Source organism: Giraffa tippelskirchi, chromosome 5, assembly GCF_054371585.1.
Source record: "Giraffa tippelskirchi isolate mGirTip1 chromosome 5, T2T-mGirTip1v1.2.pri, whole genome shotgun sequence".
Taxonomy (NCBI): domain Eukaryota; kingdom Metazoa; phylum Chordata; class Mammalia; order Artiodactyla; family Giraffidae; genus Giraffa; species Giraffa tippelskirchi.
This window is the reverse complement of record NC_137279.1, coordinates 128170765-128189669: the sequence shown is the minus strand read 5'-3', so window position 1 is coordinate 128189669 and position 18905 is coordinate 128170765. Positions and strand designations below refer to the sequence as shown.

The following is an 18905-nucleotide window of genomic DNA, read 5'->3' as shown; positions in this document are numbered from 1 at the left end:
TCCATCGAATTCTCTGGGCCAGAATACTGGAGTGGTTAGCTGTTGGCTTCTGCAGGGGATCTCCCCAACCCAGGGATTGAACCCAGGTCTCCCGCATTGCAGGCACATTCTTTACTATCTGAGCCACCAGGGAAGCCCAAGGATACTGGAGTGGGTAGCCTATCCCTTCTCCACAGGATCTTTCTGACCCAGGAACAGGGGTCTCCTGCATTGCAGGTGGATTCTTTACCAGCTAAGCTACCAGGGAAGATCTCAAACCCCTTATTAGGACAGGGAACATTTTTGTATTCCTATTGTTAGTATTCCCTTTATATGGAGATGTTTATTGATTAAATGAAACAGATGTTCTGTGTATTGGTATTTGTCATTCTTCCCTTCTGTTAATTAGATATGTTCTTGACCTATTTCTTTTTTTCCCTTCTTATGCTTGATTTTTTCCTTTATGTCTCTAAAATGGTTTGCTAAAACTTTCTAATTTTGTCCTTTGAATGATTCCCCTGCCCAATTGAAGGATTCCTACTTTACATTATCCAACCTCTTTCTGATTAGCATCATTCAGGAACCCACAGGCTATTTCTATTTAGAGCTACTGTATAGCGACTGAACAATTTTAAGAGAGATGCTTCCTGGCTCCATGAGGTTAACTACTGAATTCATATTACTGAATTTAGTACTAAATTCTTGAAACATCCTCCAAGTACCTACATAGTAACAACCTAAATGAAATAATTGAACTTTAAGGAGTTTTGAAATCTTCCATCCAACACAGTAGTACTTTTTTTCTTTGTTTCGTAAAAAGTTTTTAGATGGTGTGTATTTTTCAAAATTCTTATTAGAGAACTTTTTTCTTTTAAACCTTTCATATGTAAATATCTATTTAAGAAATATTTATTCAAATTAGAATATATTATCTATGAACTTGACTAAACTCGTAGATTCAGCTTAATTTTGTTTTTATAATTAATTATTACATAAGTAGAGGTTATGACAGTATATATTGTCCATTGTCTTTTTGTTTTCTTTCTGCAGAGATTAAATACATAATGGTTTTATGTTTCAGGGAAGTAAGCAATGGCATAGAAAAAAAAGGAAAGAAAAAATCTGTAGGTCGTCCACCTGGCCCATATACAAGAAAAATGATTCAGAAAACTGCTGAGCCACCTTTGGTAAGAGGATATATTGGCATATGTTCTCAGAGAAGTCTGCTTGAAATTACTGAGAAACTAAATTTCTTTTCATTACTTTTAGAAACCATTCTTAAAATTTTTTTTTTTCTTTTCCAGGATAAGGAATCAATTTCAGAGAATCCTAGTTTGGATTTACCTTGTTCTATAGGGTAAATAGAAGTTATTTTCGCCTATCCTAGGAATTTTCTTATGGGGGGGGAATTAGTATTTCTATTGTTATGTAATATAGTTGTTATACCGTTTAAATTCTTTTGTCTCAGGAGAACTGAGGGAACTGCACATTCATCCAATACCTCAGATGTGGATTTCACGGGTGCTTCCAGTGCAAAAGAAACTACCTCGTCTAGTATTTCCAGGCATTATGGGTAGATATTTTATGTTCTTATTCTTAACTAATTTTCCTCTAGAGTTTTTTCTTTGTAAACTGATGATTAAATACATTTTTAGCAATTGAAAGTGATACCAGCTTTTGAGATGCAGTCTATATATAAATATCTTAGGTTGTTAATATTCATCTGAATAATTTTACTTTTCAGAGCACAGATGTTAAAATTTTCAAATGTGTCAGGAATTTTGCTATGTTCACAGAGAAGAGGTATCCTGGTGTTTATAGGTGTGCTCTTTTCTGTGAGACCTTTTTATACTTTTAATATACAAGTGTGAATTTTTTTTTTAATAAGTTGGACTCAAGCACACAAACCTTTTTATTAGAAAAAGGATTTTAAACTCAGGAATTTTTTTATCAATAGCAGACTTTCCCTCTAGTATTTTTTTTTTTAACCTAACTCTTTAGAAAGGCAACTTTTTCCTGAAGTCTGGTGTATTAGGTAAGAAAAATTTAGTTTATGTGGGGCCAGAGCCATGAGCTTGCAGATTTTATACTTCCTTTTGTTTAATTTTTGTTTTCACAACCAAGCATTCTGTTAAGCTTATGCGCATTATCTTTTTTTTTGTACATTGTCTTATTTAATTTTTAAAACAGTCTTTTGAGTTGTTCCATTTTATAGGTAAGAAAACTGAGACTTAGAGGGTTTTTGTAACAAGCCCAAGATGGCATGTTTATTAGCAAATATACAAAACTGGGGTTTTAACTTGGGTAGTATGATTTAAAATTTATTGGCTATACTATATTTTGACCTTGTTTTATAATATCATAAAATCTTTGAATTTCTGAACTCAAAGCTTGTCTTGTTTAGCCCCTTCACTTAATCTCTTAAGAGAACACAGAAGATAAGAGATTTAAATTTGACCAATATCATGTTGAGCTATGCCAAGGATATAGTTTAGGCTTATTTCAGTTTACTATATTACTTAACAATAGGCCTAGAATTGATAACCAAGAGAACCTTTATACTGGTTCTGCCATCAGTTAAAGCACATGTAAAGGTGTCTTTTATGTAATAGGTGCTTATTAAATATTGCTTGCACTGAGTGAATGAATGAAAGAACTTTCTTCTGTTTAATGATAAAAATGTTGTTAAGATCTGACGTAAAAATCCTCTTGGTAGGTAAGAATTTGCCTTGTTGGCTTCATAAATCAAAATTTCCTTTGATTCTTTTAAGCTTAATAGTACATAGTTAAGGAAGAAAAGCTCTTCAAAGGTCAGCCCCAAGAAGGTGATTGAATTTAATGAAGGCGAGTGATAATCCATTTCATATAGCATTTGTTGTTTTGATTTGGCTGATTTTTATGTCAGAAAGGGTAGACAATTGTGGCCTTTTTTGTTCTGTAGATTATCTGACTCCAGAAAAAGAACTCGTACAGGAAGATCTTGGCCTGCTGCAATACCACATTTACGGAGGAGAAGGGGTCGTCTTCCAAGAAGAGCACTCCAGACTCAGAACTCAGAAATTGTAAAAGATGATGAAGGCAAAGAAGATTACCAATTTGATGAACTCAACACAGAGATTTTGAATAACTTAGCAGATCAGGAGTTACAACTCAATCATCTAAAAAACTCCATTACCAGTTATTTTGGTGCTGCAGGTAGAATAGCATGTGGTGAAAAATACCGAGTATTGGCTCGTCGGGTGACACTTGATGGAAAGGTGCAGTATCTTGTGGAATGGGAAGGAGCAACTGCGTCCTGACTGTAGGACTGAACATTATGTTCACTGCACTCTCATTTTCTGTAGGTACAATTCAAAACCCTAAAGGAGTCTGGCTTTTACTATCTTTAAAAAAAAGGTTAAAAAAAAAATCACATAAGATGATACTAGCCTTAACATGTACTTGTCAATGTTATGGATATTGTCATAAAAAGATATCTTTTAAAAATCAGAACAGAGACTTAATTTTTTAAATCTTAAGATTTGTAGAATGTTTCTAGGATAGGATATTAAAAAAAATGCTTCAAACCCATGCATGGTGTTAGATAATTTTTCTAATTATTCCATTGAGTCAGTTTTTGTGGTTAGTGGTTCTCAGAGCAAACTGATCATGTAGATAGATAGCACAAGTATTGGGAGAAACATTGTCTGTTTTGTTACCAAAATGTTGGAAAAAATTTATTTCAATACCTTTTAGAAGTGCAGTGTATATAATGCCTACTAAAAGACTGTAAAATACTGAAATTTTCTTTCAAAGTGTAAAAAATATATTGAGCCTGTAAATTGCTCTGTGACTAGACTTCATTGTCGTCTTAATATATTCTTTGCATGTGCATATATATACACACATGTGTATATATATGTGTGTGATTGATTATGTGACCTATGCAATACAAATTATGGGAATGGGCAGCTTTGGAGTATATATCCCATAATTCTTTTTTCAGGAATAGTTGCAGTATTTACACAGCAGCATTTCTTCTCAGGCTTTTATTGGGTGCTGTTGCTTGCTATGTATGAAGAGAAATGTGTCAAACAAGTTTAGTGTGTTCTGAAGAAGGGTGTGAACAACAGTGTTCATGGGCTTTTTCGAATGCTTTTCATTATCAGTCCTTGTAACTCAGCTGTTCAGTACCTAAAACAAATTCAAATAGTATGAACATTATCTCCTACTAGAAGTAACGTTTTCAAATTTTCATGGCACATTATGATTGTAAATGTCTCTCAGTTTTAACAGTAAGTCTATAGGAATCCCGTGAAGATTCCTGAAATGTCTGTAGTAACTGTTAGTCATGTTGAATAAGTGTAGTATGAACAAAGTATTTTATTGCACAGGGTTAACAAACAGTGTGTTGCCTGCGAGGCAACTGCTGTTTTATTACAACATTACCTCTTGTTTTTATGAAATGTACCAAGATTTAAATTGATAACTTTATTTTACATGTTTTTTTTTAAAAAAAAAAAAAACAGTTTCTTTTATCACCAGTGTTAGAGTTGTCTTCTGTTTCTTTTTGTTTTGTTTATTTGTTTTCTTTTTTAGCCAAAGAGTAAACAGAAGAATATTCTTATTTAGGTGGCTATTCATTTTACTCTTAAAAGTAATTGGTGGATTTTAGCCTAAAAATTGGAGAGTTTGCCACCAAAATGAAAAATATGTAAAGTGTAGTGATTACAGAGTGGTTAAAAATGTGGGTTAGTGCTTATTTATTCCATTGATTGATTATTTGACTGTTTATAAGAAAGTTGCTTTATTTCTTTAAACATCTTCAAAAGATGACCTTTTCTTGTCACATTATAGCCAAAAGAAGCAGAGAACTTCGTAGTCCTGCATTTGGTTCCTGGTTGGCCAGGTATAAATGAGCTTTACAAAGTGCAAATTAAGAACTGTCACTTCTGTTTACCTCCACCAAAACTTGATTTTCCCCTAGCTATTAATTTAAAGTTGCCTTTCCTGCAGCTGCAATATTTTGAATAACACACAAGAGTTTGTGTTGATTTTGAATGTTTGTTTATATCTAGGGGTAATGGAAAATGTAAATCCCGTGTAACCTTATTCACTCCACCTGTATCATATTATTTCATTTTCCCCAAAGTCCTTTAATTCTAACTGAACACCAGCAGTATTTTTAGTAATTTTTTCTTTAGCATACTTGGAAGATGATTTATTAAGCTGAACTGTCTTTAGACGTAATTATTGTGAATGTCTGTTTTATTTTATCATGGTGGTTCACATGGCTCTGATGTTCAGTTTGTATTTTTGGAATTGCTTTACTTAGAATTAAAACAGACGAACATTAAATGTGTGTATTTTTTAAAGAGCTAATGAGTTTTGCTTCTGTATTTTGCTGAAAATACACACTGGTGCAGTAGATGGCTGCTTTTATCTAGCCAGGGAGCTGAAGAGTTTCTAGTTCTGTCATAAATACGTTCACTTGAGTGAATCTTTATAAAACTTTACTTTCATTTTCCTCTTGTCCCCCCAGTAAATATTAATAATTATTAAATGCTCATCTTGTATGATCCTTTGAAGAAATAAGTCATGTTTAGCCAGCTTGTACACTTTATACTTGAAAGACAAGGTATCTCCCTGTCCCCAAACTTCAAAAAAATTCAGCCTTTCAGCTGTTTTCTTCTTACCTATATAGAAGGTGTTAGGGTTTACATAAAAGGATTTCCTTTTTTCTTTTTCCTGAAAAGCTTTGCCCCAGGCTACAGAAAGAAAAGATGTAAAAATAGTTTACCTTATTCATTTTTACTCAAAACAAATATATTTTATAAATACCCTGATAGTCATGGATAAATATGGATTCTAAGGCCTTTAGGTGATCAAACAGAATATAAGCTATCAGAGTTATTCTGTCAGTTCTAATGTAGGAGTGATGAAGTCAGATCTTATCTTGCTGGATTTATTTTGTTACTGAATGTTTAACAGAAGTGAATGTTCACTGATATGTGAGTTTGAGGGTATTTCTTCTTGTTTTATTTGCAAGGTATGTTTAGTTTCTATTTTGTATATATTAAGATTTCTGTTAGTGTTAGGGTAGAAATAATTTTTGGGCTATTTGATTGAGTTTTTATTAGGTATTATTAAGTTTTGGTTGGAACCTGATCTGATTTGTATAGTTACAGCAAACTTGTACTCTGGTTCTAGGGTTGTTTGAATGAGAATGTAATGGCAAAGGAAGATGTCTGTGCTACCTTGGACTACCTCTATGAATATACTTCCAGAAGTCTCCTTCAGTTTCTTCTTTGGCAGTTGACCAGTCATGTTCTTTCCTCAGGGAAATAAAAACTTGATAGTTAAATGTAAAGTGAGAATTTTATCATGGAATTTGTTTATAATTAAAGTATCTGAGTACAATGCTGGAGACCCAGGTTCGATCCCTGGGTTGGGAACATCCTCTGGAGAAGGAAATGGCAACCCACTCCAGTTCTCTTGCCTGGAAAATCCCATGGACGGAGGAGCATGGTAGGCTACAGTCCATGGGGTCGCAAAGAGTCGAACATGACTGAGCAACTTCACGTTCACTTTCAGTAGCAGTTAAGAAACTTGATATCTGTCTGATACAGATTTGGAGATGGGAGAACCTGTGAAAGCAAACTGATTGGCTCTCTAAATAACAAGTAGATGGGAGCAAGTAACTTTTAAGTCATAATATCAAAATATCTTGGAGCAGTAATAGATCAAAATATAATACTGTATTTATATTTAAAGTTAGAAGAAGGTGGCGAATTAAGCAGTTCACTCTTTTTTTCTCCCCTTGCCTCACTTTTACTCAATAAAATCTCTTTCTGCTTTTTTTTTTCCTTCTTTTGGCCTGTGGCATGTGGGATCTTAGTTCCGCGATTAGTGATCAAACAGGTACACCCCCTACATTGGGAGTGCAGAGTATTAACCACTGGACCACCAGCAATGTCCCACTCTGCTTTTTACCCATGTAGTTTCTCTTTGTTGGTGATGATACTTGGATGCTTAGTAATAACTCCTCACTTCTGCAGTATCTTCAAGGAATGTGATTTCTCGTTCAAGAAAATATTCCACTGGATTTAAGCAAGGCAACAAATGAATAAAACCTTCATAGATGATAAAATGTATTTATTGCATAAAGCAAAACTATGTCCTGTTTAAAATCATTAATTTCTGTTCCTTATATTTAACGAAAGGTATTCAATCCTATTTTCCCTTCTACCTTATGACCTGCTTTCTCAGTTCGGGGGGAATATCTGTGCCCTAAATGGGCACAAATTGGTTTAGGGGTGGAATTGGAGGGGCCAAAAAAATCTTAATGATTTTAGGCCCTCCAGAACTCAACTCTGTCTGACAGAAATCTTATTCCTTATTATTTACTTTTTTTGGGTTTTCTTGAATATCACAATAGCAACACTGACAAGGTCAGTGCTGGCAAATGTATAGCTATATTCCAGAGAACTTTGCTTAGTCTTGAACTCACTTAGTGAGAGGTGGGTCTGCATATGCCTATTGGCTTCCACTGAGTCCCTTGTGGGTGTCATTTATGTTTGATCCTAAGTACCTGTGTGTGACTTGGGCTTGGAGAATTAAATAAAAGTAAAGCTCAAGTTTATTTAATCCGTCATTAACTATGTTAGGTGCAGAAAAGAAAAAATATTGAATGTTGAATGAATGTCAAGTGAATGAATGGAATATCTAGCAGCTAGTTCAAAGTAATTTTTTCATATTAAGCAAAAATTCAAAATAAGCTCACCAAAAACAGTTTTTTCAAAGAAATTAAGTTTTTCTAATGTTTTACTTTTGCTGAGAAATACCACTTTTGAATAATTTTAAAATATTTAACTGTATTGCTATTGTTATGTGTTTGTAAAAATGGCGCATATAAATTTAGAATCAATTTATAGAAGTAAATAGCACTGAAAGTTACTCATAATGAAACTATAATAGGAGCATCCAGTATTAATAGTATTGTACATAACTTGGTGAGGGGATTAGAATTTTCTATATAGAACTAGTGGAATGTAAGGAAAATTTTCCTGTACAGAATTTGAGACAAAAAGAAGATTTTTTGAGAATTTGGGTCGCCTTTGAAAACATGTGAAGCTTCCTTAGATGCATCTGAAGTTAAACTTCCTTGAGGAGACCATGGAAGTTTAAGCAGATGAAGCTTTTTAGAGTTTTGACAGGAAACGCCTATTGATTCATGTAAGATTGAGGCACACTTTTGGTTCCAGCTGTGTTTCCCTATATTGCCAAATCTCTTCTAGAACCCAAAAGCATATCTGTAAGTTCCATTGATTTTTTTTTTTTTCCCCTGCCTTTGGTATTATAATTTTGTATAACCACATACAGACTTTCTGTGTTTTTCTTACCTCTAGATATAAATTATCCAGTGAAGAATTATGTCATAATTGATACCTCTTTATAAACCGTAGTTTACTCTTCAACTTTAAACTATTAAAGACCATAAATGTTTAAAAGTGCCACTTCATTGAAGATTTTTCTAGTTATTAAGTGCTTCATGTTTCTAACAACACCATTCTTAGCATGCTAACTTTTTCCTAATTACTGAGAAATTGTGAACATTGATTTATTTTATGTTGCTGTAATATGGTGGTACTCTCAGGGATCTGGATGTGGGTAGGGGACTCTAGTCCTTAATCTCTTAGGCTGCATGATGCTCTTACATTTTTCTACTTTTCACATATCTTTTGTGTTAGTCCCCAAGTTAATAATCCATATTTATTCACAGTGTATTAAGCAGCTTTCTCCCTGTTTGTTCTCTCTAGCTTCTAAACGTTATTAATTTACAGTAGACTGGGAAGAACTTTAGTGAAGGTCTTCTGGAACAAATAGATAACCACTTCAGTAAAAATTTAAACCTTTTTCTACCCACAATTCTGATTTGTTTTTAGAGATTTTTTTGGATATAGACCATTTTTTTAAATGTCTATTGAATTTGTTACAACTGCTTCTGTTTTATGTTTTGCTTTTTGGCAGCCTGGGATCTTAAGATCCCCGACCAGGGATTGAATCCACACTCTGCATTGGAAGGCGAAGCCTTAACCATGGACCGCCTAGGAAGTCTCTAGATTCCTGAGTAATGAATCAAGACTGATTTCCTTTGAGAAAGAGTAAATGCTTTTTTATGCTGCTCATTACTCAAAACAAGACTTTGTTTGTTTTTTCCTATTTGACATTTTATTGATTGATATGTTTATGATCATAAATTGCATTAGAGTTTCTGTTATCAAACACATAAGATAGGTTTTCAACTGTCATTGAATAATTGAATGCAGAAAATAACTATCTTTCATTTGCAGGTACTTAAGAGTTGGAAAAATTCTTCAACATTCTATACTCCATCTTGTGTTATAGAAGGCTTTGTCTCTTTATCTAGGAATTTAAAACCTTGATTGAGAAGACTAATTGGTTGGCAAAATAGTTTTACAATAAAAGCCATAGATTCCTATGTAGCTGAGGCAGTACCAGCAACTACCATAAAGACTGAATTTCAAATTTTCTACTATTTCCTAGTTTTTCACTGCATAAAATGCATTTTTTGGAAGAAATTTAGACATTGGTTATACAGATTGGATCCATTTCTCTGGTACAAAAATGTAATTGCTTACTTATACATTATAGTCTTGCATTTTGCATGTGTCTCCTGAAGGTGCAAAGCAGTTTCAGAATAAAGAGGAAATGCCAGAGGAATGATGAAAATAACTTTGATCTAGGATGAGAAGAGAGACATTTTATCATGTCTTTTTCTTTTTAAGACTAAGGAAGTGTCATGGTTCTTGACATGAAGTCTTCCCCTGTCACCTTAGTCCTATTCCATTTCCTTGTTTTCATTATCTGACTTCACAACAGTCCCTTGATTTGAGAGGCTGTATCTCTGTCTTAAGTCCCCAGTAAGTCCACCAAATAAAACAATTCTCAGCCTTTAGGTTGTGCACTCTTTTTTCAGTCGACATCCTTTTCTTGAGTAATAAACAAGTTTGTTTTTTTTTTAATTTTTTATGCTTCCCATTTTATAATACATGAGTGGTTGCTGTTTTTTGAAATCTTGACTTCTGGATAAGTGAGATAAGACTATAATATAAGCCAAAGTAGGTGATTCTTGTGTGGCTCTCTAATCAATCCTAAGATAGTAAAAACTGCATAGCAAAAAAAAAAAAATCAGTGGGCTTGTTACAGATATACTCTTGGATTCTGGAAGAGATTTGGTGATAAAAGGCAGCAGGATTCAAAACAATTCCTCCATAAAACTAGATGAATTCAATAGACTTTTCCTTTCCAAAAAGGTGTTTGAGTTGGCTCATGCTGTCTGTGCATTATGAAAAAGTGAAAGTGTTAGTTACTCAGTCATATCTGACTCTGACTCTGTGCCCCATGTACTATATGTAGCCTGCCAGGCTCCTCTGTCCCTGGAATTCTCCAGGCAAGAATACTGGGGTGAGTTGCCATTCCCTTCTCCAGGAGTTCCTCCTGACCCAGGGATTGAGTCCCCCAGTCTCCCATATTGCAGGCAGATTCTTTGCCATATGAATCACCACGGAAGCCCAGTGCCTTATGGGAAAGAGGAATAAGGTTTTGTCCAGTTTGCACTTGTCATATAAGAACAAAGTTATTTTAGAGAATAACAAATTGACATGGTGTTACTCCATACACATATTCAGTAGTCATAAAAGTAGTCTAAAGGAATAGACAGGAGGTAGTATTTCAGTCAGAGCAATAATTCCATATTGTCTTGAGTTTACAGGTTATTAAATGAATACAACAATTGAATAGTAGTAATTGAACTTTTTACCACTTTAAGTGCTAAAATTGTGTGATTGAAATTGAACTTTAAAATGTCAAGCTTCAGAGGATCATAATTTCTAATGAAATAGTTGTTTTACCAAATTCATGTAATTTATCAGCTAAATTTGTTTTATTATATTGGCTAAATAAGTCAGGAAAGTGTGTAAAATAAATTACCTATGCTCTTTATTGTCTTTATGTGGAAGGTATAATTTAATATGTCTAGGGTCAAACTCTTGAGTTTTGAAATTTTTTTAAATAAGTTTTTAAAACTTGAAAATATTTAAAAAATAGATTTTTACTTAAAAAGTAAAGACTTAAAGACTGATGTTTTAAAATTTAATTTGCATTTATTTGGGGCTTCTTTCTAGAGAAACTGTGTCTGTTGTTAAGCTTTGCTATAATAAAATTTTATCTGCTAATTGAAAATGCCACTGCCATAGGGAAGTCAAGAGATACCTGGTGTAATAGGCAAGTTTGGCCTTGGAGTACAGAATGCATCAGGGCAGAGGCTAACAGAGTTTTGCCAAGAGAATGCGCTGGTCATAGCAAACATCCTCCTCCAACAACACAAGAGGGAACTCTACACATGGACATCACCAGATGGTCAATACCAAAGTCAGATTGATTATCTTCTTTGCAGCCAAAGATGCAGAAGTTCTCTACAGTCAGCAGAAACAAGACTGGGAGCTCACTGTGGCTCAGGATATGAACTCCTTATTGCAAAATTTAGACTTAAATTGAAGAACATAGGGAAAACCACTAGGCCATTCAGGTATGACCTAAATCCGATCGCTTATGATTATACAGTGGAAGTGACAAATAGGTTCAGGAGAATTAGATCTGATTGAGTGCCTGAAGAACTATGGAACAGAGGTTTGTAACATTGTATAGGAAGCAGTGATCAGAACCATGCCCAAGAAGAAGAAATGCAAAAAGGCAAAATGCTTGTCTGAGGACGCCCTACAAATAGCTGAGAGAAGAGAAGCAAAAGGCAAAGGAAAAAAGGAAAGATAAACCCATCTGAATGCAGAGTTCCAAAGAATAGCAAGGAGAGTTAAGAAAGCCTCCTTAAATGAACAACGCAAAGAAATAGAGGAAGACAATAGAATGGGAAAGACTAGAGAGATCTCTTTAAGAAAATTAGAGATACCAAGGGAACATTTAATGGAGAGATGAGCACAATGAAGGACAGAAGCAGTATGGACCTAACAGAAGCAGAAGATACTAAAAGGTGGCAAGAATACACAGAACTGTACAAAAAAGGTCTTAATGACCTGGATAACCACAATGGTATGATCACTTACCTAGAGTCAGACATCCTGGAGTGTGAAGTCAAGTGAGCTTTAGGAAATGTTACTATGAACAAAGCTAGTGGATGTGGTGGAATTCCTCCTGAGCCATTTCAAATCCTAAAAGATGATGCTGTGAAAGTGCTGTACTCAGTATACCAGCAAATTCGGAAAACTCAGCAGTGGCCACAGGACTAGAAAAGGTCAGTTTTCATTCCAATCCCAAAGAAAGAGAATGCCAAAGAATGTTCAGACTACTGCACAGATGCGCTCATTTTACATGCCAGCAAGGTAATGCTCAAAATTCTCCAAGCTAGGCTTCGACAGTACATGAACTGAGAATTTGCCAGATGTACAAACTGGATTTAGAAAAGGCAGAGGAAACTGAGATAAAATTGCCAACATCCGTTGGATCATAGAAAAAGCAAGGAAATTCCTGAAAAACATTTGCTTCATTGACTATGCTAAAGCCTTTGACTGTGTGGATCATAACAAATTGTGAAAAATTCTTAAAGAGACAGGAGTACCAGACCACCTTACCTGTCTCCTGAGAAAGCTGTATGCAGACATGGAACAACAGATTGGTTCACAATTGGGAAAAGAGTATGTCAAGGCTGTATGTTGTCACCCTGCTTATTTAACTTATAAGCAGAGTACATCATGCAAAATGCGAGAGTAGATGAAGTACAAGCTGGAATCAAGATTGCCAGGAGAAATGTCAATATGCTCAGATATGCAGATGACACCACCCTTACGGTCAAAAGCAAAGAGGAACTAAAGAGCCTCTTGAAGAAAGTGAAAGAGGAGAGTGAAAAAGCTGGCTTAAAACTCAACATTCCAAAAACTAAGGTCATAGCATCCAGTCCAAATACTTCATGGCTGATAGACGGAGAAGAAATGAAACAGTGGCTGACTGTATTTTCTTGGTCTCCAAAGTCACTGTAGACAGTGACTACTGCCATGAAATTAAGACACTTGCTCCTGGGATGAAAAGCTATGACAGACCTAGATAGCATATTAAAAAGCAGAGACAATCACTTTGCCTACAAAGTCCATATAGTCAAAGCCATGGTTTTCCCAGGAGTCATGTATGGTTGTGAGAGTTGGACCGTGAAGAAGGCTGAGTGCCAAAGAATTGGTGTTGGAGAAGACTGTTGAGAGTCCCTTGGACTGCAAAGGTTGCAAATCAGTCAATAGTAAAGGAAGTCAACCCTGAAATTTCATGGGGAGGACTGATGCTGAAGCTGAAACTCCAGTACTTTGGCCACCTGATGCAAAGAGCTGACTCACTGGAAAAGACACTGATGCTGGGGAGGATTGAGGGCAAGAGGAGAAGTGGGTGACAGAAAATGAGATGGTTGGATGGCATCGCCGACTCAATGGACATGAGTTTGAGCAAACTCCAGGAGATAGCGAAGGACAGGAAAGCCTGTCATGTTGCAGACTATGGGGCCACAAAGAGTCAGACACGACTGAGGGACTGACAACAGTAGGTAAACAGATTAACAGATTATGCAATTATTTATATTTTTAATTTGAGGAATTTGGTGTTGTTTTAGGATCATTGAACTTATTTTTGTGTTATTTTAAGCACACTGAGAAAAGCCAAAGTTGGATAACTTGAAGCATGATACAAGGGTTAAAGGGTACTGCTGGGTTAAATTTTCTAAATAGAGAGTAAACAAAATGTTGACCTATTCTTAATATTAAGTTACATAGGAAATTTGCACCTTCACCATTCAGAAAATAAAGAGTTATAGTTAGTGAAAATAACTTCATGAAACAAAACTTACATCAAGATCCTTAATTACATCTGCAAAGCCATGTTTCCAAATAAGTTCACATTCACTTCACACAGGTACTTGAAGTTAGGACTTCTGTTTTCTGGCGGGACTCAATTCAAAGGTTTATTATAGGATTTTTACAGTATTATTACAGGATGTTTTTTGTACTCCCAGTTCTATAAAATGGTTTTTCAAGCCATTTTGTATTATTGTTTATTTAAATGCAGCAATTATATTTTGAATATCTATGAGTTGGTTATTAAGAGAAAAATGAAATATTAGGTGTCCTGCTCTGAATTCTTAAATTATGGAGGTCACAGACATAAGAACTTAGAACAAATCTAAGAGGCATTTAGGAAGGACTTATTGAAGGGACTTCCATTTGAATTTGGCTTTAAGGATGATAGGATTTTTTAAGAGTTTGTTTAAGTATATTTACAGTGTGTTAATTTCTCCTGTATTATAAAGTGATTCAGTTATGCATATTCTTTTTCATTATTGTTCATTGCAGGATATCAAATATATAGTAGAACCTTGTTGTTTATCCATTATATAAATATGATAGTTTGCATCTGCTAATCCCAGACTCCCAATACATCCCATGGATGATAGGATTTTGATAGGCCAAAATATGGTAGGATAAGAAACAGCATAAATAAATTCAAGGAGATTTTTGGTAGGGGAGGTGGGAGTTCAGTGGGCATACTTTAGAGAATGGTACAGTATTGGACCAGGGTTCATGTCCCTGTTTGGGCGTAGCTTCTGTTTGGGCTTCCCTGGTGGCTTAGAGGGTAAAGCCTCTGCCTGCAATGTGGGAGTCCTGGGTTCCATCCCTGACTTGGGAAGATCCCCTGGCAAAGGAAATGGCAAGCCACTCCAGTACTCTTGCCTAGAAAATGCCATGGACGGAGGAGCCTGGTAAGTTTCAGTCTATGGGATTGCAAAAAGTTGTACACGATTGAGCAACTTTACAGTATTAGAGAGTTCAGGATATAAAATGTGAGAATTAAGCAACATACGGAAACAACATAACTACAGGTATCCAAATATGTGCTATAGTGCTGGAGAAGTGAGATTAATTTGGATGTAATATTTGTTAGGTTGTACTTTAAAGGATGAATTAAATAGAAGCTTCTGGAGAGAAAAGCTAAGTTCAAAATGAGGGAGCAGGGTCAGAATAGGCCTGGAGATGAGAATGAACATCTCAAGATTTGAGTGCCTGATATTTTCCAAGATACTTATTGTTCAGTTGCCCAGTCACGTCTGCCTCTTTGCGACCCCATGGACTGCAGCACGCCAGGCCTCTCTCTCCTTCACCATCTCCTGAAGTTTGCCCAAGTTGATGTCCATTGCATTGGTGATGCTATCCAGCCATCTCATCCTCTGACGCCCTCTTCTCCTGCCCTCAATCTTTCCCAGCATCAGGAACTTTTCTAATGAGTCAGCTGTTCTCATCAGATGACCAAAATACTGGAGTTTCAGCTTCGGCATCAGTCCTTCCAACAAGTATTCAGAGTTGATTTCCCTTAAGATTGACTGGTTTGTTCTTGCTGTTCAAAGGACTCTCAGGATTCTTTTGCAGCACCACAGTTCGAAAGCATCAGTTCTCTGATGCTCCGGCTACTTTATAGTCTGGCTCTCATAACCATTCTTGACCACTATGAAGACCATAGACTTGACCATACAGACCTTGTTGGCAGAGTAATGTCTCTGCTTTTCAACACACGGTCTAGGTTTGTCATCGCTTTCCTGCCAAAAAGCGAAACGTCTTCTGATTTCATAGCTACAGTCACCATCCTCAGTGATTTTAGAGCCCAAGAAGAGGAAATTTGTTTCAAGACACTACTAGGAGAAAAATGTGAAGTAGGTACAGTTACCTCCTCCTCTTGACTGGGAAGCTTAGAATGTGTATGTTTACCTATTTAAAGTGTCAGGAATGGCAAGAGCATTTAAGGAGAGAGAGGAGTGATTACTTTTGTCTGGGGCCTGGCTGTGGAGTACATTTGGGAAAAGAGATTATTAGGAAAGACTTCATGAAGGAATTTAAACTGGAGCATGAATAATCGGGATCTGTAGAGAAGGGAACACACTAGGGCATTCTGCAGTGCAGGAAGAATAAGCAAAAAGCTTTAAACCCACATACAGAAGAGGATAGTAGAGTTTGGTCAGTGTGTGGCATAGTTTAGGCTGGAAGTGATCTGGATTCTGATGGGAGTGTGGTTCTAAAGTATATTTTACAATTAATTTGGCACTGGGATGTAGGATGAATTAGAGGGAATTGATAAGAGGTACAAAGCCAGCTAGGGCTAGGTAAATCTGAGGTAGGAGCAGCAGTGGGGGTGTTGGTAATTCTTATTAGAGAAGTTAGATTAGCTGACAGTACTTGACTTGAGAAGGTCTGGGTCTTTTAAGATTTGAGGACCTAGGAGGCAAGTGATGTCATTAAATAGGAGCAGGTGTATTTGGGGAACAGTGGAGCAGTAAGGAAGACAGGCTTGATTTAAAGAAAAGGTTGCTACTTGGAAGTAGTAGGAGAAGTGGGGTAGGATGAGGTTATGGAACAAAGCTAGTTTTCAATAGCTGCTGCTTGCGCCAGGCATTGAATAGAAGCTTCTGCTCTTTATTGTTAAGCACTTGCTCTTCACCATTCTTTAAGCAATGACCTAATTTCTTTGCTTCATAGAACATTCAGATTTCTTCATAGTGGTACTGTGGCATGTATGTACAAAATTTTCAATAAAAATGTAAGTCTTTCATGTTATCACAGAATAAAAATAATAATTAGAGAAGATTTTAGGTATTGAGCAAAAGAAAGCAAGTAATACATAGTGGGAAACCATTGTGTTGTTTTATTTAAAAGCTAATTCTAAAGCAAAAGCACTTGGAAGTGTTTTCAAGAGAATACTTTCTGGGGCTTTCCAGGTGGATACTCTATACTGGAGATTCAAAAGTCCATGCGTTTGAATAGTGTTGTACAAAAAAACAGGTGGTAATCAAATCAAACCTGAAAATATTTTTTTAAAAAATTATTAAAAAAGAATAATGTGAAAATGTTGATAGTTTGAGTTTTAACAAGAATGAGGTAAAGAATGTTAAGGGAAGAAAACTGTCAATAATACCTTGACTATTAATAAGTTATTCAGAATGATGAGTAAAAATGTTGGATGGTTTTATTGGCTAACTCTGGAAAGCAGCCTTAAAATATTTCAGGTAGTTACTGAAAGTGACCTCTTTAAAGAATTGAACTTGTGTTTTGGTATTGAGAAATATAAACTTAGGTTTAGAAAATGACAACCATTTGCTATAGTCTAGTAGTAATAATTGGAAACTAGTTAAATAGTACATTCAACAGGCAGTTCATTCCCTTCATAAGGAATCTGCAATATTCTGCAGTTATGGATTTTCTTAAGGGCTTCCCTGGTAGCTCAGATAGTAAAGAATCTGCCTGCAATTCAGGAGAAAAGGGGATCGATCCCTGGGTCGGTAAGATCCTCTGGAGAAGGGAATGGCAACCCACTCTGGTATTCTTGTCTGCAGAATTCCATGGACAGAGAAGCCTGGTGGGCTACAGTCTATGGGGCTGCAAAGAGTCAGATGTGACTGAGTGACTACCACACACACACATGGATTTTCTTGTAATAGAAATTGTATCTGGGGTTAAAAGTGTTCCTTCATCCAAATCTGACTTGGAGGAAATAATGCTAATTTGTTTCTCATGTATTACTTTTCTGCTTACCTTTATGTTGTTGTGTATTAGCTGGCAACAAAAGGGAGAATTAGTGAAGTGGTTCCAAGAAAATGAAGATGTGGTTTAGAAGAAAGGGGCAATGACTGGGAAGAATGGTTATAGTAGATGAGAAGAACAGAGGAGGAAATCTTGTTATTTTTTTCCCTAAGTGAAAAAGCTTTACAGTTTTCTAACTATGATATAAAAGCACTTGAGTGAACAATTAAGGTAACATAAAACTTAACATAGTTCTGAAACTCCTCCAGCTTCTATAATCCAGAGCTAATGGTATATAAGCCTTATCCTTCAAGACTTTTTATCTGTTTCTGTTTTTACTGAAAGAGGATTGTGTTTTACACTTCACAAACTTTTTATTTAATCATAGTGTGCCTTATCTTTGCATTAGCAAATACTGGTTCTAGATATTGTGCTGGGTGCAGTAGATAGAAGAGATGTTCTCTGCCTTTAGAGATTGTAGTCTTGTAGAGGGTTCTTATAAGTTAATTCTGATACGGTGGGAAGAGTAATTTGAAGGGGAAGTGTAGAGGGTTATACCATAGAGGGATACCCCATAAGGGTTACACACATAAGAGGGATACACCATAAGTTTAAGGAATTTGGCAAAACTTCTTGGAGCAATGAATGACAAAGCTGACTTGGAAAAATTAGTAACTAGTATTTCCTGAATACTAACTAGTCTTCCTCCCCAGGTGAACCATCAGCTCTTTAAAGGCAGATTCTTTTTTTTTTTTTTAATATTATTTTTATTTTTGGTTGCACTGGGTCTTTGGTGCTGTACGCGGCCTTTCTGTAGTTGCAGTGAGTGGGGGCTATTCGTTGTGGTGCATGGGCTTCTCATTGCAAAGCCTTCTCTTACTGCAGAGCACAGGCTCTAGGCCTGTGGGCGTCAGTAGTTGCCGTGTACGGCTCCAGGGCTTGAGGGCTCCAGTAGTTGTGGCATGTGGGCTTAGTTGCTGTGGGGCACGTGGAGTCTTCCTGGATCAAGGATCAAACCCATGTCCCCTGCATTGACAGGAGGATTCTTATCCACTGCACCACCAAGGAAGTCCTACAGATTCTTTGCTTTTCTATTCTCCAAAGTTCTAGTTACAGTAATGCTCAAATTTTTCTTATTTTAAGATACTAAACTGTCTTGGGTATATTGTGATGAGTGTAACTTGTATTAGAGGCTATGGGCTACAAAAGTATTGTATTCTGTCTTCCCTTGGGTGCCTGAAAGGAAATATATTATCAAAGGAGAGTATGGGCCATCTCCATAATGTTTTCTAGCTTTTACTGGTTCCTCAT

At 35.9% G+C, this 18905-nt stretch overlaps 2 protein-coding genes across 19 annotated transcripts in view; one reads left to right on the top strand and one right to left on the bottom strand.

Moving 5' to 3' along the window:
- Positions 1-9156, top strand: part of MTF2 (metal response element binding transcription factor 2) — a 75972-nt gene extending 66816 nt beyond the window's left edge. For 13 of the 17 annotated variants that reach the window (XM_081486347.1, XM_081486346.1, XM_081486341.1 and 10 more), the window contains 4 exons: positions 1061-1166; positions 1284-1336; positions 1448-1552; positions 2921-5335. In XM_081486347.1, the coding sequence (XP_081342473.1) occupies positions 1061-1166; positions 1284-1336; positions 1448-1552; positions 2921-3278 (622 nt within the window). In that variant the 3' untranslated portion in view covers positions 3279-5335. Of the gene's footprint in view, positions 1-1060; positions 1167-1283; positions 1337-1447; positions 1553-2920; positions 5336-6168; positions 6329-8988 lie in introns of those variants that run through there. The other 4 variants (XR_014052577.1, XR_014052574.1, XR_014052576.1 and 1 more) reach the window with 2 other exon arrangements.
- TMED5 (transmembrane p24 trafficking protein 5) overlaps positions 1-18905 on the bottom strand; it is an 84957-nt gene that overhangs the window by 39026 nt on the left and 27026 nt on the right. The gene's annotated exons all lie outside the window — the stretch shown is intronic.